The sequence below is a fragment of the Drosophila sulfurigaster genome, chromosome 3 (assembly GCF_023558435.1).
Source record: "Drosophila sulfurigaster albostrigata strain 15112-1811.04 chromosome 3, ASM2355843v2, whole genome shotgun sequence".
In the NCBI taxonomy this organism is placed as follows: Eukaryota; Metazoa; Arthropoda; class Insecta; order Diptera; family Drosophilidae; genus Drosophila; species Drosophila sulfurigaster.
The window spans coordinates 44,883,458-44,903,905 of NC_084883.1; the positions used below are offsets into that span (position 1 = coordinate 44,883,458).

The following is a 20,448-nucleotide window of genomic DNA, read 5'->3' on the forward strand; positions in this document are numbered from 1 at the left end:
CCCGATTAAAAATATAGTTTCTCGAAAAAGTGTCATAACAATAAACTAGTAAAGGCATTTTATTCACAGAATGGCTAGGTAGACTTGGTGACAGCATTTGAAGTTCAAAAATACCGAAATACACTTCTGCTAAGTAGCCAAGTTGTAATTAATCATAATATACTAATTTTAAAGTTACCATAATAAAATAATATGTTTAACTGGGGGAAATTATGTAAAAATGTTAAATACTCCTTTCATTTAAAACTACAATATTTTAAGCAAATTACAAAACTAAAAATGAACCGAAATACAACGGCCACTTATTCTAAAATGCTGTATAAAGCTGGTTGCTATAACACCACGCAAGAACAGCTGTCCCAAGGCGAACAGCTGAAGTATTTGTCATATCGATAACATTATCGACACTCGCGCAAATGTTATTGCCATGAAATCAAAACAACCCATTTGTTTCTTTTCTTTTTCTTATCTAGTCGAACTTTGAACGCCCGTTGCGGGCGCTGCTCGAATAATGTAAATATAACTAAGGCGCTAAATTAAAAGTGTAGCATGGACTTTCGTAACGCCCGCGCCCGTCAACCGGAAATCGTGCGCTCCGTTCAAAAGGATGCACGTTACACCAACGAATTGGCCGAGGACTTGTCAGATATATTGCGAATAACCGGGCCACGCAACTGGATCAAGTATAATCAGTTATGCCAGCTGTTAGCTCAGTTAAGTTACCATGGCTTCGCCTCTGTCAATAACCTACAAACGTTGGGTGAGGAATACACAGGCATCATACAAGTGGATGGCAACTACAAGCAAATTCCCAGTCGACTGGTTAGCAAAGTCCTTGATACTAAATAAAATCGTAGCTAATCCATTGCCTTATCTAGCTTCAACTGATGGCCATTATACTAGAATTTGGTGGAGATGCGTTGTTCTTACGTCTGCTGCAAAAACTGGAACTCTACATAGCTGAGCACCAAGAGATTGTGCCGGATGCCAAGAAGAAGCTGCAACACCTCATTCAGCGCATGCGACAATCGCCCAGTTACATAAAGGCGTTGCACAAATCTCTATTCTATCTGGACGCCAGCAAATATCAGCTGTCCAAGCGCACCACAGGCATCAACTATGTGCTAATCCGGCACTGGTTGCAGCCTGAGTTTTCGCTGTATGGCTACAAAATATTGGGCATCATTACATTCCTGCAAGTGACCGTATCGCTGGCCATTGGTGGCTGGGAGGCGTGGAAAGAGCACAAGCGCCAGCAACTGGAGGCCATCAAGCAGGCCGGAAAACGTTTTCTACAGCGCGAGTCGAGTGTCAAGTCTTCAGCTGGAGATGCTCCTCAGTGTATTCTTTGCATGGAGCCGCGACAAAATAACAGTCTAACGCCGTGTGGTCATCTCTTCTGCTGGAGTTGCATACTCGAATGGCTGGAGGAACGTGACGAGTGTCCGTTGTGCCGTGAATCGCTGAAAAAGTCGCAGGTCATTCAACTGCAGAATTATGCCTAGGAAAATTACGATTTTAGGTATCTTTTGATGCCCACTTTCTGATTTAACATCATGGATTATCTACATCCCTTAGTATGCTTGAGAAGTGTGGGCATTTCGGGGGATCATCTTCATTCCTTAATAATCCTATAACAGGCAATTCTTGAATTCCTTTGAGCTCTTTTTAGTGTATTAAGGAACGCCAGAATTTCTGGGATTGAAACGGACCCTCTTTATGTTTAAGTATAAAGCGATTTTGGGTTATTTACTTTTTTTCTATGTCTAAGTATTAAAACCTTTTTGGGATTTTCTTGAACCCTTTTTATGTCTTAGAAATATTATCCTTTTTGGGCTTAAGATCAGTAACTCTTTTTATCCTTTCTTACCTTTAAATCGACAGCATTTGTTGAACCTTTTTTATGCCAAATAAAACAGGTATATTTAGGATTTGGTTTTATCATATGAAAGTAAGAATTTCAGAGATTGTGTTGAATATTTTTCTGGTATTCTGTTCCTGTATATGTCTAACTACTTCTGAGATAATCTTGAACCTGTTGGAATTTATGGAATGCTCTGAAATCTTTTAAGCACACAAAATTGTTATTCTTCCATTTTATATCGTGTTTATTGAATTTGTTCTGTACATACTAGACTTAACAGCTTTGGCTTAACATTGACGTCTGTGTTGTGTGGTGATGGTGTTTGGTGTCCCTAAAAAAAACCTTAAAACTACAAATTACAAGTTGTATTTACAATTAAAACTAAGTGTCGAACACCACTTTAAATAATATCCAAATAAATAGTGCGATTAAAAATTTGCTTTCGTCGTCGTGACTCGAAAGCGGAACGTGCCTCTGATTGCGATTCGAAGGCAACACGAGCATCGCCCGTGGGTTTGCCCTCGTCATTGAAACGCCGCAGAATATCGTCGGGACTCAGTTTGTAGTCGCTAAAAAAACGCAGAATGTCCTTCAGATCCGCCTTGAAGGGAACATTACGCATGGCGACGACGCAGCCAGGACGCGTAAATTTCTCGGGAATGCCATCATCATTGACATTGTTAGCAGGCGGACCATCGCCACCGTTCATAGGCGGCGCATTGACAGGAGGCGGCAGCAAATCATCGGGACCCGCACCACGTGCGGCAAAAGGATTAAAGTGCTGCTGCTTGGAGCTGTTGCTGTCGTCGCTGTCATGTGACGGCGGCAGCGATTGCTGAGGATTGTTGCCACTGTTGCTGTTGCTACGATTGTCGGCATCATCGAAGCGACTTGGACCACGACGACGCGACGATTGTTGCTGCTGCTGTTGTTGTTGCTGCTGCTGTTGCATGGGCGCCGGTGTCTTGTCCGTTTGTCGTGGCCCATTGCCGCCGGGCAGATAGTTCATAAACGGTTTATTCATGCGATCCGCAATCTCTTGCGGCGTGATGGGCGCCAAGCGCAGACCACGCCCACGAAAGCGACGATTGTGAAACTCACGTATGGCAATTTTGGCATTGTGCGGATCCCCGAACTCGACAATGAACTCGCCGGCGCTCTGATTGCGATCATTGAAGAGCATCTCAATGTGCTCGATGCGCAGATTTTCGGTCATAAAAAGCTCGCCGAGATCATTGATGCGTGTGGCATATTCACAGTTGTGAACACGCACAAAGACATCCTCTTGGCGAGGCGGTGGCTGGTTGTTGTTGTTCATGGCAAATGGACCTGGTCCCATATTGTTGTTGTTGTTGTTGTTCATGTGCATGCCATTGTTGTGCATGTTGTTGTTACCATTGTTATTTGGTAGCTGTTGTTGCTGCTGAAAGGCAAAAGGCATGTTGCCAAAGGGCGGCATATTGTTGTTGTTGTTATTGTTATGTTGCTGCTGTGGTTGCTGTTGCGGCTCGTTGTTGCGCCGCCTTGGATCGCTGCTGAATTTGGCCTGCAATGCCAACAACTGCTCCTGTTGCTGCTGTTGTTGCAGCAATTGTTGCTGCTGTTGTTGCTGTAGCTGTTGTTGTTGCAGCTGTTGTTGTTGTTGCAGCTGTTGTTGTTGCTGCGCCTGCTGTTGTTGCTCGCGCTCAGCATCCTCACGCTGCTGCTGCTCCTCCTTCTGCAGCTGCTCGTTGGCTCTCCGCATCTTCTCTTTGGCATTCTGCATCTCCAGCTGGTTGCTGCCACGCACACGCAACTTCCTAAAGCCAATATAATGCCGGGAAGTATCTTCCAAAGCAGAACGCGCTTCATTCTCGCGTGCAAACAACACAAAGGCGACAAACTCACGACGATTGTTCGGACTGGGTGCCAGCAATATGTCCACAATGGTGCATGTGGCTGAGAACATTTTCATGATGTCCTGTTCGGTGGTCAGCTGTGGCAAGTCTTCCACATAGAGCACCAAGAGCGTTGGCTGCGCTCCCGAAGCAGCTGCACCACCACGATTGCCAGCAACTGTTGCAGCTGCTCCGCCTTCCCTGTTGCTGCTGTTGTTGCCACCACGTTGAGCACGCTCATCCACCTGCTCGAACTCCTCATCACCGATGGGCACAATCTGCAGCAAACGATCCCGGAACATGGTGTTGTTGCGAGCCAACGCTTTCTGGGCACTCGAAACACGAGAAAACTCAATGTAGGCGACCCCGGTGCGTGCCCCATTGGCGCCGCTCACAATCTTGATGCCATTGTGGGGGATGTAGAGACCGGCAAAATACTTGCGCAGATCACTGTACGAGGTGCTCGTGCACATGCCGCTAATCTTAATGTAGCACGTCTCGGCGACAGGCGCACCCGAGTTGCTGTTGCCGCTGTTGTTACCTACCAGAGCATCCGTTGTGGTTGCTGCTGTGTTGCCGTTGTTGCTACTGTTTCCGCCTGGCGACAAGGCTGCGGCCACTTTGGTTGCCTGCTGTTGCAGCAACAGCTGCTGCTGCTGAAAGAGTTGCGGATACATTTGTGCATACGGATTGACATTGGCAAAGGCAATCGGTTGCTGCTGCTGTTGCTGCTGTTCAGCTGATAGTTCAGCCAACTGTTGCTGCTGCTGCGAAGGCGCAGCTACATTGAGATTGTAGTTGTTGGTGGTCGTGTTGCTGCTGTAGCTCTGCAGCCCTGGCGGCAGCACAGACATCAAACCCAACTGTGGCGCCACAGCAGCAACAGCTGCTGGTGCAATGGCCCACGGCGACAACACCGGCTTGGCTGGCGGCATTTTCAACTCGCGCTCGCTGCTGTCGCCACGCAGATCGCCGCGTCGCTTGCGTAGTCCACGTTGATCGCGATGATAATGCTGATCGCGAGCATCGCGATCGCGTATGTTGCGATTGTCACGACTGTCGCGACTGTCATCGCTGCTGCTCGAGCGGCTGCGGCTGCGACTGCGCGATCGACTTCTGCTGCGACTATGTCGGGCATTGCTGTTGCTGTGAATATGATTGCGAGAGCGTCGCGCATTGAAATGCGACGTGTCTGTGGGCGAGTGTCTGGAGACATCGGCCAGCGATACGCCCGCCTGCTGTTGGTAAGCCAAGAAAGAGGGAACTGTTGCTGTTGCTGCTGCAGCTGCTGCTGTGGCAACACTGGTTGCTGCTAAAACTGGCGCAGCGGCTGATTGCTGCTTGAGCTGCACTTGCTGCTGCAGCTGACTAATGAAACTGCCAATGATGGGCGGCTGTGGCACTGGGGGCATGGCTACGGCTGCCGCAGCCGCAGCCACTGTGGCAGCTACTGCGGTGGCTGGCACAGCGGCAACAGTTGCCGCCGCAGCAGTTGCCACGCTCACTTTGCGCGCCGTCTCGATCACCTTTTGCATTTCGGCGCGCGACGAGAGCAACAATCGCACCTGAATCTCCATTAGCTTCTCGCGATCCTTCAACATGGCACAGCGTGCGTCCTCATCGGTGCTGCAGATAATTGGAGAGAGAAGAGAAAAGCAACAAATAAGCGCAATGTTTAAAGAGCAACTCTATTAACTTTTGTAAAGAAGGCTAGTAGAAAATTAACATCAAATCGGAAATCGCTAAAATAATTATTATATAAATTCAGTGTCTTACTGTCTACCACAATTTCTAAAAAGCAAACGCCTGCGAAAAGACATTGCATTTACTGAAATTAATTAATTTGATATGAACTTCACTGATTTTTAAAGTGATCATTTAAATTGAGCAAAATAAAGTTCAATTGTTATTAAAAAAATGTTTCAAATTGTATATGAATGAGCGATACAATTGTGTTATATAAAAAAAATTCTGATTCTGACTACTGTTTTATTTCATTTGAGATAATTTTTATAATCAATGAAATTGTATAATAAAACTTTTTTAATAGTCTAATTCTAATTGTCAAATAAAGAAGACCCATTTATCAAATGCGCAAGTCTTGTTTCGGAAATTTCTCATATGTGGCAATATTATAGTATATTTAAATACTACTTGCCAAAGGTGTATTCCTGATAAACAAATAGTATAATTTGATTAAATACTGTTGAGAAATATTTAGTGTTTAACAAAAACATTGCTATATTTAATATAATATATATATTTATATATTTAAATACTATTTGTCTATTTCTAAACATATAACAATTAGATTAAATATTGATGAGTGCTTGGCAAAAAACATTACTAAAATAGAAAAATTATGGTGCTGGGCTACAATCAATATTAAGCAAGATTCGCGAAAATATATTTGTATAGAGAATATGAGAGAGAATTACTAGCTACCTGAAAGCAATGAAGGCATCGCCCATTTCGCCACCGATGATATGGACACCGCCCTCTGGTATCGAGAGGCCCGTGAAGAAATTGCGAATATCTCGCGCATTTGCCGTCCACGGCAAGTTTTGCAAACGAATAATGACACTCATCTTGATATTATAACACTCTGTTTTTTCAGTTATTTATTTCGATATATTATCTTTACTCTTTAATTCACTCCTCTCGATCACTGATCGAAAATCAGTCCACAATTAATACAATGCCTCCCAAGCAAACTGTTTCCTTCCTTTTGCTCATCGGATTATGTTATGCGTTTTTAGAACAGATCCAATCCAGCATCTGAAACGAGAATAACACAACTTATGGAGAATGCGCAACAAAAATCTTTAAAATTAAAATGTAAACTATAAAGATCACGCTTGTGAACGATATTTTATTGACAGAATTTACTTAATATGTAAATATTCAATATTTTTGCTCTTTTGAAATGATGGAAATAATTCTGACTAAATTTTTTTAATACTAAACTTACCAACCAAATCAAATTGAAAATCACTAAAACAAAATATGAATATTAAACAAGTGTGACCAAAGAAAAGACTGATCGACAGTTTTTTGAATTATTGCCAAATTTATTTTTATCGAAATCATCGTAAAAATATCGAGCTGAAGTTACGATCGCAACTCTTTTTTTTCGACTTTAAGGTTCGATAAAATGTGTTCTGAAATAATCATATATATATAATCATATATAATCATATACAATAGATTCGATGAATTAATGGCCGGGCAGACAAAGATAAGAATTGTATACTCGTATAATATTTGTATCTATTGTATTGTATGTCAAGTACGTCTTCTTTTTATGGCTTTCTCGGTTTACCTTGATCTTGAATTTTAAGAACATTATCAAGATGTAATAAAATAAGCCCTGCTTATTGCTAAGATATCATCAATTCATTATTAGTGTTATTTTTTATGCGCTATCCATAGGGTAAAAAATTTACATAACAGGCAGAAGGAAGCATCTGAAACCCTATAAAGTATATATATTCTTGATCAGCGTCAACAGACGAGACGATATAACCACGTCTTTCTGTCCGTCCGTCTGTATGAACACCTGGATCTCAGAGACCATAAATGATAGAGCTATAATTTTGATTCGACAAGTCTTGTTAGACTGCATATCCTTAGTGTATTATTATAATAGTGGCAGGACCTAAAAAACTATTTCGTAATTTAAAAATATCGTAATCAATAATTGAAGCGACGAATACACGACTTTATTTGAATAATTGGTAGAGTTGATGCACAACACTTTTAATTTGTATTACATTTATTATGTACAGATTATTTAATTTCTCCATTGCCATCTAATATCGTATGTTTAATGAAGTGAATCAAATTTAATTTGTATTACATTTATTATCTACAGCTTATTTAATTTCTCCATTGCCATTTAATTTATTATACATTTAATTTGTATTTAATTTATTATCTACACATATAATTTCTGCAATGCAATCTAAATCTCAAATCTTGTAATCTTGTTCAAAAGTTATTTATTACTGTCTCAATTAAAGCCGAAACATTACTTTAATAGCAATTAAATTAAATGTTTGCATTAAACATTTTCAATGCTTTATCAATTATTTCGCCTTAAGCTTTGTAGCTGGCACATTTGGCATACTAATAAACTAACATTTACTTATTTGTCATTATTTATTAGACGCACATATCCGAGCTTGCTTACCGATTTCCTGAGAAAATTGAAAAACCTGCCTGGACACCCAAAACTAAATAAGTGCACTCTGTCCAGGTTATCTGGTGAGGAAAATCTTAACAGAAAAAAATAAATAAATGTTTTTATTTTCATCCTGGGACATATGTATTCTCATAACAGTTTTAGGCTTTAAATGACGTTGAGCTATTGCATAATTGAAAACTAGTTTTTCCTTTGAGCAAAGTGAAAATTGTGCGATTGTGTGTAAGACTGGTTGAAATGGCTTTAGAAAGATTTCCACATGTTTCACTTACCCAAAAAAACAATGCGACCTTCCTGCTCCAAAATTGAAGGTCGCCTCCGAAGAGCGAGAGAGAAGAGAGAAAAGCTAGTTAAGTAAGCTACTGTGCTATATCCCTAGGCTAAAAGCTCAGTGAACATTTTGGCTGGACAGTGGCTGCCAACAGTTTGTCGCTATTGATTTAAACGTTTCAATTTCCTCATTAGTTGCACTCAATTACCTGTTAATGATGTCGCAGTGTGTGTGTGTGTGCAAAACGCTAACTGCTTTCCCAAAAAGAAATGCGCGTTATAACCAGTTGAGCTCAGATTGAACGTAATGGGAAAGCGATTATGTAGCTTTAATTCAATTGCTATTGCCGCCAGTCGGTCCCCAACATTTGCCACAACAAACACAACAACAATGACTATGATGACGACAACGAAGACAACAACAAACGACAGCCAAATGAAAATAAGCAGCGAACATTAAGTGACAGCCTGGAACTCATACAAGCCAAAGCTAAAGCGGAGCAACAACAGGAGGAGCTGGGAGTCTGTAGCAACGGCCTGTTTTCAGTTATCCACTTTGTTTGCTTTTGCTTTTTGGCAGTGCTGCTGCAGCTGATTAACGCCAAAACACACTACAGGAAACCCACAACAAAACTCTTCCAACTCCTTCCGCTTGGCTATATAAAAAGAGCCATTGTTGGCTCTTTGGGCAACAGTTATACAAAAGATTTGACCGCGTTACCGTCATCGCCATCATCGTCATCGTCAACGTCGGCGCGTGCGTTGAGTATTCATTCAATATATCGTTATGAAATTCGCAATTGTGAGTGTGATTATAAAACATTACAAATATGTAACACCCCAAGCTATGCGATCTATTGTGTGACTATATAGAACCATAATATATAAAGATCTCTTGAAAAAGCGCAAACATTATTACATACCCGATCTTAAGCCAGCTCACAATTTTTTCGGATTTCGGATATACACTTAGTTTCTATGGTTCTTCAGCTTATATCACAAGTTGTGCACTTCCGATCTTAAAAGTAATCTTATACGATAGACATTGGCAACCGCTCTGTAAGCTTCCGCAAGTACTGCAATCTTAAGGCTAAGTGAGCAAAGTTAGTGCATTAGACATAGCTTAGTGTTAAAAAAAAATATTATACATGCTGGTATAAACCACAAGCATTATTCATACGCTTCGAAATCGATCGTGTTGGATATTATCAGAATGTATTACTTAAAGGTTTCAGGAAGTAAATGCATAATTTATTTCTAAAAAATTCGGAAAAAAATAAGATAAGCGAAAACAAAGCAATTCTAATGAAATTGTGAGGTACAGAAAATATTTGAAAGATATAGTGAAAATAAAGATAGGAATCAGAAAAAAAAAACATTTTTGAATTCATTGAATTTAACAATAAATTAAAAAGACGAAGTACTTCACGGAGTTTGCTAAAAATTAGAGATGCTTTCTTCAAGACATTACCAATCAATAATATAGTAATTAAAAGTAAATAAAAATCATAGTTGAAAATGATTAAAATTCAGTATATTAAAAAATTCAAGAGCAAAATGTTGAGGCTATATATCAATGATAGGCAATGATAGAAATTAAGTATATTTAAAGAAACCACGTTTGATGCTATAGAGATTAGAGATCGATTTCCTTATGAACCTGTCATCTTTTCATGGCCTTACTAACCATGAGCACAATTTAAATTGAAGGTGAAAGTAAAGTAAGTAAAAAATAAGGCAATAGGATTCAAAAGTCTAGGGGGAAAAATTCTTCTCAGAGTCATTGTTCTCTACAAACAAATTAGTGATGCGCTTTCAATGATCCATCCTTAAATACTAATTTTAAGTTTGAGAAATAGTTAAATCATACTTGGAATTGATAGAAATCAAGTATATTTAAAGAAATAAATTTTGAGGCTAAAGAAATTAGAGATCGATTTTTGTTATGATCCTATCATTCCATGGCCTTACTAACCATGAGTACATTTGAAATTGAAGGTGAAAGTAAAGTAAGATAAAAAAAAGTGAGTCTAAGGGGAAGTATACTTCTCAGAGTCATTGTTCTATATAAGCAAATTAGTGATTCGCTTTCAATGATCCATCCTTAAATAGTAATTTAAAGTTTAAGAAATAGTTAAATCATACTCCAAGCATGATAGAAATCAAGTACATTAAAAGAAACCAATTTTGAGGCTATAGAAATTCGAGATCGATTTTTGTTATGATCCTATCTTTCCATGGCCTTACTAACCATGAGCACAAAACTAAACTGTCTCTTAAATTTAAAGGCAATGTCGGCACTCGGGCTGCTTCTGCTTGTCGGCGCCCAGGGCACCACTATAATCAGCATCAAGTATCCGCCGCAGGGCAACGATCGAACTGCGCTGGACCCACAGCCGGCACAGCAACCAGCGAAGCGGGATCTTAGTCTAAGCTATGCGGCCACCAATATTGATTCCAAGGAGGGCACACGTGTGAAGACGATCACAGTGATCAAGAATGTGGGTGGCGTGGGCGTGAGCGATGTGGGATCATCGAGTGCGGCAACAAGCAATAGGCAAGTGAAGCTGGCCATTAATCCCGAGCTGCATAAGAACGAGGAATGGGCGAATGCATTTCGCGATAACTTTGAATCCTATGGCGGGCTGCCCGATGTGCCCGATATAGACGATCTCTTTGACTTTGTCAATCGCAAGCCGAGCATAGAGCCCAAAAAGGAGACGGCCACTGCCAAGGACGCCAAGGAGAAGCCAACGGAAAGCACAACAAAGTCAGCGCCAGAACCAACAAAAAAGGCGACCAGCGAACATGCCGAGGATGCAGACGACAGTGACGAGGCCATCGTGGAGAAGATTAAGGGAGATGCCGAACTATTGCCGCACATCAAGCAGGCCAACATATTGCGACTGCAGGCGCAGGAGTTAAGGCAAAAGCAGCAGCAGTTGCAACAGTTGCAGCTACATCAACAACAGCAGCCAGAGCTGGAGCAGACAAAGCGTTCGCTGGTGAATGTCAACTATTCGACACCGATGCACACGGTGAGCCAATTCTTTGAGAACTATGTCCAAGTGCTGCCCAATGGTTATGACTACACAAAACCCGAACCGGAAGAGCCGCCGCAGCAGCAGCAGCAGCCGTGTGCTGTTCCCGTGCCGCCCAACAACAGCATACAGGTGACAACGCCATCGGGTCGCAGTTATGACATACCACAGAGCAACAGCAGCGGCAACAACGGCGGCATCAATCATCCCTATTTGGCTCCAGCGTTAGCGAAGCGCACACAGATTCAACAACCAGCTGCTCCACAGCAACCGCCGCCAAGCTATTCTACAGTCAACTCAATTGTGCCGCCCATTGTACAGGGTCAAATTCCGTCGCAGCCGCCGTTGCCGCCTCAGCCCTTGCCACCGCAACCATCACCTTCAATTTCTGCAGCAGGCGCTGGCGGCGTCTCCACCAGTCAGCGTCCGTATGTTGCGCCCAGCTTGCGCAACAATGGTCTGGGCATCAATCGTGGGCCGCTGTCGACGCCGCAGCCGTCGTCTCTGCCGCCGCAACCGTTGCCTGGCAATAATTTCAATAATAACAACGGTAATGCTTTGCCTAGTTATCGCTTAAATGGTTTCGGCGGCAATCGTCCGAATATATTTCGATCGCGCGGCTTAAAATATTGATTACGTTTTATATATGTATATTCTTACTTATGACTATTACCTAATTATTAAGAAAGTCGTTTATGTTATGTTTGTATTTAATGTGTGTGGCGCAAGCGTGTTTTTTTTCCTAAATATATAACAAACAATTCAAGTTCAAAGACTGCAGATAAATCGATAGCAGCGCAACCAACAGCAAAACAACAAACTATGCTATCGATTATTTCAGGGCAAAGCACTTTCTATGTATGAATGGCTTCGTAACCATTTGCGTTTTTTTTTTTTTTTTGTTTTATTTATTTAGCTCTTTAAAACTATACTAATTAGCACACAACGTTCGTTGATCGCTGTCATATGTGTGTTGCAGTGTTAATCCGCTGGGCGTTGATTTAATCGAATTTAACTCGTTCTTCGCACTATTGTTGTACTGTAGTACTGTACACACACATGTGTAATTTGCATGTACTTTGCATTTATTCAATGAACTTTTACTCACCAATGGCAAACCAATATCAAAACGCAACGCAAACGCAATTGAGGACCAATGCACAAAAGACAGAAGGGCTCGGTTATTTTTAGTTTGTGGTCAAACGCTATATTTATTTTGAGAATTTTTATTGTTTATTAATATGAAAATCGTAATTTTCTGGCAGCAACACAGCCTAGTCGTCGACTTCAACGTTGTAGTAACAAAAAATAAAATGGCGACTATGATTGCTATCGACATGGATGTTATCGATATAATTTTAGTATTTTTTAACAGCCCTGTTCTGTAACGGCCAGTGTCACCACATTTATAATATTATCATTTTGTTTATTATTTTTGGTTTTTAAGGTTTCTTACGTGAAGCTTTATTGCAAATAATTTTGTGCATAATTTTAATGTCGTTTTATGTTATCAGAAATACTTAATTATTAATTCAAGAAATTGTAATTTTTAGATTTGAAAATCTACTTTATTTAAGGAAGATTTTCTTAAAATTAAAAATCTTAAGTAGATTTTTGAGGATATTATGCGAATATCGAAAAAAATATTGTAGGTGGATTCTAAGTTTTTTTTATTTTATTTTTTTTTTATTATTATTATTATTATTTTTTAAACTAATTTTGAACAAAAAGGGTAGCCGTACAAGCATATTTGGCAGCTGGTATATTGTTTGTATGTTTTTTCGTTCAAACATCAGTTGAATTTACGACCACGCATCGGTCGGTCACACTTGAGCACCATATAAAAAATTTCGTCTGGCGAGCCAAAAGAAAGAGTGAAAAGAAGAAAATTAAGGGGTTTATCAAGTATACCCAGCATATTTAGCTTTAACGCACATTCGAAACTCTTGAAGGTAAATTGCTAATTATGTACACAATACTAGTGAATAAACCAGGTGGTAAATAGCTAATGAAAATTAATGCAAAGAACATGGCGGCAGTGCAGCAAGCCTCAAGTAGTTATTACACATTATGTGTGTGTTTTTTTCACGCTGTCTGTATAACTGAGTATGTGTGTGTGTGTGTGTGTTTGCGTGTGAGCGAGAGTGCCTGTGTATGAGTGAGATGGCCTCGGACAAAAGTGACTCGTTAGTTGTACTACCCTTTAAGAGGGCGTTCAACTCGCTTAGAATTTCGATTTCGATTTTTGTGGGTGGGGTTGGTTGGTTAATGTGGCTAATATACTTAATGAATTCACCATAAATCGCAGCATCTCAGCCTAACCATGACGTGGGAACCGCAGGCAGAAGGACTGCAGCAGATCATATCGATCTTGAAAGAATCTCAGTCACCCGACACAGCAACTCAAATGGCAGTGCAAATGGTAAGTTTCCAATTTCGATATCTCTACACGCAATTTTTTTTTAAACATAATTTTGCCATAGAAATTGGAGGAATTCAATCGCTATCCAGACTTCAACAATTATCTGATCTATGTGCTGACCAAATTGAAAACAGAAGACGAACCCACACGCTCCCTCAGCGGCCTGATCCTGAAGAACAACATACGTATGCACGGCAGTACCCTGCAGCCGGAGATTGTCGAGTACATTAAACACGAATGCCTGCAGGCTGTTGGCGATGCTTCACCCCTGATCCGTGCCACCGTTGGCATCCTGATCACAACCATAGCCAGCAATGGTGGGCTACAGAATTGGCCACAATTGCTGCCCTCGCTATGCGACATGCTCGACAATCAGGACTACAATGTGTGTGAGGGTGCGTTTAGTGCACTGCAAAAGATTTGCGAAGATTCCGCTGAGATTCTGGATTCGGCAGCCCTCAACAGGCCTCTGAATGTGATGATACCAAAGTTCTTGCAGTACTTTAAGCACAACAGCCCCAAGATTCGCTCGCATGCCATCGCGTGCATCAATCAATTCATTATCAATCGATCGCAGGCGTTGATGCTGCATATTGATGCATTCATTGAGAATCTGTTCAATCTGTCGTCTGACGAAGATCACGAGGTGCGCAAGAATGTCTGTCATGGTCTGGTCATGTTGCTTGAGGTGCGCATGGATCGTTTAATGCCGCACATGTCGCAGATTATCGAGGTGAGTCAGGACTTCATATTATATTCTTCTCAAATTTAAATTCATTCCTATTTCTTGTATGTTTTTAGTATATGCTACTGCGCACTCAGGATTCAGATGAGGGCGTCGCTCTCGAGGCTTCGGAGTTTTGGTTGTCACTTGCCGAGCAAAGTATTTGCAAGGATGTGCTTGCTCCTTACCTGCCACAATTGGCCCCAGTTTTGGTGCGTGGCATGCGCTACTCGGAAATTGATATTATACTGCTCAAGGGCAATGTGGAGGAGGATGACATGGTGCCGGATCGCGAGGAGGATATACGTCCGCGTTTCCACAAATCTCGCACACATACCATCAAAAGCGGCGAGGCAAATCAAGCGGCTGGCGGCGAAGATGATGACGATGAGTTCGACGATGGCCTCGACGACGATAGCTCGCTATCGGAATGGAATTTGCGCAAATGCAGCGCTGCTGCCCTTGATGTGTTGGCCAACGTTTTCCGCGAGGACTCGCTGCCCATTGTGCTGCCCATATTGAAGGACACACTGTTCCATCAGGAGTGGGTCATCAAGGAGAGTGGCGTTCTGGCATTGGGCGCCATTGCCGAGGGCTGCATGGAGGGCATGATTCCACATTTGCCCGAATTGATACCCTATCTGATTAGCTGTTTGTCGGACAAGAAAGCCCTGGTGCGCTCCATCACCTGTTGGACGCTGTCGCGTTATGCCAACTGGGTGGTCAATCAGCCACATGATCAATACCTCAAGCCACTGATGGAGGAACTGTTGAAGCGCATCTTGGACTCGAATAAGCGTGTCCAGGAGGCGGCGTGCTCAGCATTTGCCACACTCGAGGAGGAGGCATGCACCGAACTGGTGCCGTACTTGGAGTACATATTGAAAACACTGGTGTTTGCCTTCTCCAAGTATCAGCACAAAAATCTGTTGATTTTGTACGATGCCGTTGGCACATTGGCCGATTCGGTGGGTCATCATTTGAATAAGCCGCAATATATTGATATCTTGATGCCGCCGCTAATTGAAAAGTGGAATTTGCTGAAAGACGATGACAAGGATCTGTTTCCGCTGCTCGAATGCCTGTCCAGCATTGCCACAGCGCTGCAATCGGGTTTTCTGCCCTACTGCGATCCCGTCTACAGAAGATGCATATCGCTCATCGAGCAAACAATCAACCAGGAAATGGTAATGAATTGAAAAATTGAAACTTGTTGAATTTGTTAATAATATTTTGTAATTTGTACTTTAGCTCTGCAAGCAGAATCACACATTCGATCATCCCGATAAGGAGCGCATGATTGTTGCCCTGGATCTGTTGTCCGGCCTGGCTGAAGGTCTGGATCGACATATCGAGACCCTGGTGGCCAACAGCAACATTATGCATCTGCTTTATCAGTGCATGCAGGATGTGCTGCCCGAGGTGAGTGCTAGAGGAATATAGATATATTCAAATATTATGAATATGGATGCTAAGCTATACGATGCAGCTATAAAGTATTTACAGAATAGTTCGTTTAGGAGATAAGATAAGATAGACATTTTATTTTTGTTTGAGTAATAGTTGAACTTGAAGAGAGTTGCCTAATCATATAATCGAATTATACTGTCTAGTTTTGTCGGTCTGTTTGTCTCTATGTTCGTATAAACACGGAAATCTTAGAGACTATAAAGCAAGAGCTTCACACTTTGATGATTACACTTCTTGATGTTTCCATCCGATCAAGTTTATTGTGTATAATGACTGGGCCTTTTCCGCTATCACAATTCGTAAATAAAATAAACAATTTCCAAAGTAGAGGCTAGAATTTCTTTACACACAAAAGTAAACACATTTCAAATGGTTTCTGAGAGAATGTTTATACATGTTTTTATGGATTAAAAATAAACAACAGCTACATTCCACAAGTATATTTAAAGTTAGGTACACTTGAATGTTTCTCTTTCAATTGTTAATCATATTTTATTTACTCTATAGGTGCGTCAATCATCGTTTGCTTTGCTGGGCGATCTGACCAAGGCCTGTTTTCCGCATGTGCATCCGTTTATGGCTGAATTCTTTCCGATATTGGGCCAGAATTTGAATCCTGATTTCATTTCGGTGTGCAACAATGCAACTTGGGCCATTGGCGAGATTTGCATGAAATTGGGTAAGCAACGAGAGAAACTTGTAGTCTGCAAGAGTATCAATCTAATAATAGAACATTTGTTTTTGTTTATTGTTTATAAATTAGGTGAGGAAACCAAGCAGTACATACATCTTGTACTAACCGATCTCTTCATCATCATCAATCGCCCGAATACACCAAAAACGCTGCTGGAGAATACAGGTGAGTACTCTAATGCTTTTGATATCAGCCCCTCCCTCGCCTCAACTGCCCCGTCTAAAATGGTATATATACTAGATAGAGATAATTATGCTAATTATACTCACATCTGTATGTATGTATCTATGTACTAAAACATTTGTTTCGCATCTCATCTCAACGTTGCATGTAGAGCAACAACATCAACGACAACAACAATGACTTTGACAATTTCATTTACACTCACACATATGATTATTATATGCATTAAATGTAAATGTTGAGTGTGCAAATATCAAATACGATTACAAATAAATGTAATATAATTTATTCAGTTGATTTATTTATATTTTTCTGTTCTTTTAGCAATAACAATCGGTCGTCTAGGTTATGTGTGCCCAGTTGAAGTGGCTCCTTATTTGCCCGAATTTGTACGACAGTGGTGTGTAACACGATTTATTTATCATATCAATATATAGTTTATACGTTCTTTTACTTACTTACTCTTTGCCTCCTAACTCTTTAATTTGTGTGTTTAATTGCTTATCTTTCGAAAACTACTAGCAACTGTATACAATACTAAATTTGTGTTTCTTTACTTTGTACTATTTATCACGATTTTATTTATACTTTTACTTTTTGTTGAGTGTTTGCCTGAGGCATGCTCAATGTTCATTAATCATTGGTGTTTAATCCAATTTAAATATTTTCCTATTTATTTGCAAAACAGGTGCACATCGCTGCGTCACATACGAGATAATGACGAAAAGGATTCGGCCTTTAGGGGAATGTGTCACATGATCACTGTAAATCCGGCTGGCGTTGTGCCCGATTTCATATTCTTCTGCGATGCGATTGCCTCATGGGTTAGTCCGCCCCAGGATCTGCATCAGATGATACAAAAGGTGTGTTAAACTCTCTGAAAACAGTATGAATTGTTGTACAAATAGTTAAATATCTATGATAGATACTCCACGGCTTCAAGACACAAGTGGGAGAAGAGAATTGGCGTCGATTTGTGGAACAATTCCCGTCATCTCTGGCCGAGCGTCTGGTTACCATGTATCAAATCTAAGAGGTGGAAATATAAACCAACAACAACAACAAGAATAAGAGCAAGAACAACAACAACAACTACAACATCCACATCCACACATAAGCAAACTTATTAACTAGACAATTATGTTCAAGTATGCGAGTAAGCGTGTCGTCGTCTTTAAACTTTAGAGTAAGCACAGTAGCAGACCGATGTTAGACATATATATATATATATTAGCTGATTCGATGCACATTCGAATGTTTCTTAAACTTTACATTTACAAACAATTTGAAAATTCAACTTATAAAGTCAAACTATACACATATACACACACTAAAACACAAACACATATACACCACACACACATTTACATATATATATATATAGATACATTTAACCGATGCAAACTATAGATATATAACGCTGAACTATTAGGGTTCGTTCTGTTGAATCTGGATTTGAAGCATTGTCTGTCCGTTTCTATAGAATCGTAAAGTAGAATCCAAGTAAAAATAATAATAATTTACATGTGTGTTCCGGCCGTACTTAACCGGATCCAGTGCTATATATGAATAGATAACACAAGCCAAAACAAAACCATAATACTACAACATATATTACATACTATATCTACACACCAATATCCACACACACACACAAAACACACACACTGAATACCAATCCAACACACACCAGTTGAATATGCTGATATATACTGTGTTTACTTACGGCTAATTATTGGTAATTATAATTTCTAATTTATAACTGATATTGCGGTTCGTCTCGCGTTAACTTTAGTCTGATATAATATAATGAAAGTAATTCAAAACAAACAAATCGGTAATCAAAACAAACAAATAAAAGTCGTTGGGTTTCTCATTGTGAAATTTGAAAATAAAAATCGTATCAGAAGCAACTAAAACAAATATTTTATATCAAAAAAGACTGATAAATCAAATGAAAAACTCTCCGTTCAATTCCATGCAATGAATGAATCATTATTAAGCGAATCAAAGCAAATTTCACAAGAACAAAAATGCAAAAACCCAACACTTTCTATAATAAACGAATAAAAATCGCGTCTCGGGTTCTAACGGTTTCGCGTTCGCGTATTATCGTCGCTCGTTCGTTCGTATCGTATATCGTAATTCGTAAATCGTCGGGTAATAAAACAAACAAAAAACGTATAAACAATAATAATAGTGCAACTGTTACTGATACAAATTTACTTATAATGTATACGAGACATGATATTTATATGCTATACAGATTAGATTGTTTTTTTTTTAAATACTTTTGTTTTTATAGGTTTTGTTTACGATCAAACAAATTTAAATTGAGATTAGAATTCCGTTGAAATATGCTATTATGCTAAATAATGTAATCATATTTATTTTGTGTAAAATTATAAAAATGAAACACAACAATAACAACAACAAAGCAACCCATTGACTGATCACTTTTTAAAGTATTATATAATTTTGTATAGGAGCATGTTTAATTTTTTTTCCTGACTTTTTGTATACTTAGTTGTTACCTTTCATATTATTTATCTTGTTGTTTGTACAGAACAAATTTTTAACGATTAGGTGTAAAGGAAAACAAAAGTCTTTGAAATTGTCGCGGATCAAACAAAAGAAAAAAACAAACTAAACTAATATATAAAACGTATAACAAAAAGAAATGCTGAAAAGCAGAAAAAACTACTACTCAACAAGAAAAGAAAAAAAAAACCAAAACAAAAGAAAGCAAAAGTAAATCTAAGTAATAGTATTAATTATATTTCGGAGAAAACTACAAGAAAACCAACCAAGGGGGAACGTGTGATAATAATGTAAATTCGGGTCGTTCGTTCGCGTCGCGGTAAATACAAATAACATAAATATATATATAAATAATTGTATATATATTTACTACTAACAATACGGGACTTTCGCCCCCGAGTCCCCAATAAAAGAAGCAATCAAGCATAATTATATATATAACTGAAAGCAAAAGCAAAACTAAAAGAACTAAATGAAAAATAAATCGTGATTTCGTTGTACCTTAAACCGAATTCATCGCGGAATTTCGGTCGCGTTCGCGTGCGTTTGTATCTCTCTCGGGTGATCTTAGTGATTAGCGTTTAAGCAGAAAAAGATTATGAAATATATAAATTAAATAAAAAGCAACAACAACAATTATACACACACACACACACACATACATACACAAGAACACAGACAAAAACACATAGAAAAATATATAAATATATATTATTAAGATTAAACAAAACTAGGTTCTCATTCGATATGCTCGTTTAAACAAATTTAGTAAATTTTAATTTCCATTAATTTACAACTAACACACACTCACACTTGTATACTTACACCCACATACACAGTCATAAGCAGCAGACCGGCAAAGCACACACACACACACACTCACAGTCAGAAAATATGGAACTCTTCGTTAGGCACATTACACTATCCAAACTTTTCCTTTTAACAACAACAATAACAAGAACTTCTACACACTAACTCCAACTCTATCAGTACGACACACAAATTTACTACAAAATATCTATTTGAATATATGTATACATTAATATAACAACAAAGATCCTTTACACACAATTTGAATATGTTAAAGCAGCGATTTCGGGAGTAACACAATTTTTGCTCTCGCAAGTGCTGAAGCTTGTGCATTCAATTCTCCTATAG

The 20,448-nt window shown here is 39.6% G+C and overlaps 4 protein-coding genes across 5 annotated transcripts; 3 read left to right on the plus strand and 1 right to left on the minus strand.

The window, feature by feature from the left end:
• Nucleotides 1–422: 422 nt before the first annotated feature.
• LOC133846398 (peroxisome biogenesis factor 10) lies at nucleotides 423–1,667 on the plus strand. The gene is made up of 2 exons (XM_062281366.1): nucleotides 423–822; nucleotides 879–1,667. Exons 1-2 carry the CDS (start codon nucleotides 550–552, stop codon nucleotides 1,503–1,505), a joined length of 900 nt encoding a protein of 299 aa, XP_062137350.1. The 5' UTR covers nucleotides 423–549; the 3' UTR covers nucleotides 1,506–1,667.
• A 420-nt stretch (nucleotides 1,668–2,087) lies between these two features.
• LOC133846394 (putative uncharacterized protein DDB_G0277255) lies at nucleotides 2,088–12,576 on the minus strand. Of its 2 annotated transcripts, XM_062281359.1 has the most exons (4): nucleotides 12,365–12,576; nucleotides 9,139–9,305; nucleotides 6,187–6,519; nucleotides 2,088–5,367 (listed from the first exon to the last, which is right to left on the minus strand). In XM_062281359.1, the coding sequence occupies exons 3-4, from the start codon at nucleotides 6,327–6,329 to the stop codon at nucleotides 2,265–2,267; spliced, it is 3,246 nt and encodes a 1,081-aa protein (XP_062137343.1). In that variant the 5' UTR covers nucleotides 6,330–6,519; nucleotides 9,139–9,305; nucleotides 12,365–12,576; the 3' UTR covers nucleotides 2,088–2,264. The 2 variants fall into 2 exon arrangements, with proteins under 2 accessions (XP_062137343.1, XP_062137342.1); XM_062281358.1 differs by lacking the exon at nucleotides 9,139–9,305.
• Nucleotides 8,886–12,022, plus strand: LOC133846397 (atrophin-1). Its single transcript, XM_062281363.1, has 2 exons — nucleotides 8,886–9,017; nucleotides 10,504–12,022. The coding sequence occupies exons 1-2, from the start codon at nucleotides 9,003–9,005 to the stop codon at nucleotides 11,887–11,889; spliced, it is 1,401 nt and encodes a 466-aa protein (XP_062137347.1). The 5' UTR covers nucleotides 8,886–9,002; the 3' UTR covers nucleotides 11,890–12,022.
• Nucleotides 12,577–13,047: 471 nt separating the features above from the next.
• Nucleotides 13,048–19,490, plus strand: LOC133844833 (transportin-1-like). The gene is made up of 10 exons (XM_062279101.1): nucleotides 13,048–13,208; nucleotides 13,565–13,678; nucleotides 13,740–14,411; nucleotides 14,480–15,589; nucleotides 15,654–15,824; nucleotides 16,380–16,551; nucleotides 16,636–16,731; nucleotides 17,074–17,149; nucleotides 17,438–17,612; nucleotides 17,675–19,490. Exons 2-10 carry the CDS (start codon nucleotides 13,580–13,582, stop codon nucleotides 17,780–17,782), a joined length of 2,679 nt encoding a protein of 892 aa, XP_062135085.1. The 5' UTR covers nucleotides 13,048–13,208; nucleotides 13,565–13,579; the 3' UTR covers nucleotides 17,783–19,490.
• The last annotated feature ends 958 nt before the right edge of the window (nucleotides 19,491–20,448 follow it).

Excerpts from the sequence above, each read along its gene's own strand:
- LOC133846398 (XM_062281366.1), top strand. The coding sequence starts at position 550 with ATGGACTTTCGTAACGCCCGCGCCCGTCAACCGGAAATCGTGCGCTCC. Across the intron at positions 823-878 it reads AGCAAATTCCCAGTCGACTG|CTTCAACTGATGGCCATTAT; the intron begins GTTAGCAAAGTC and ends TGCCTTATCTAG.
- LOC133846394 (XM_062281358.1), bottom strand. The coding sequence starts at position 6,329 with ATGAGTGTCATTATTCGTTTGCAAAACTTGCCGTGGACGGCAAATGCG. Across the intron at positions 5,368-6,186 it reads GATGCCTTCATTGCTTTCAG|CACCGATGAGGACGCACGCT; the intron begins GTAGCTAGTAAT and ends AATTATCTGCAG.
- LOC133844833 (XM_062279101.1), top strand. The coding sequence starts at position 13,580 with ATGACGTGGGAACCGCAGGCAGAAGGACTGCAGCAGATCATATCGATC. Across the intron at positions 15,590-15,653 it reads AAACAATCAACCAGGAAATG|CTCTGCAAGCAGAATCACAC; the intron begins GTAATGAATTGA and ends TTTGTACTTTAG. Across the intron at positions 17,150-17,437 it reads CCCGAATTTGTACGACAGTG|GTGCACATCGCTGCGTCACA; the intron begins GTGTGTAACACG and ends TTTGCAAAACAG.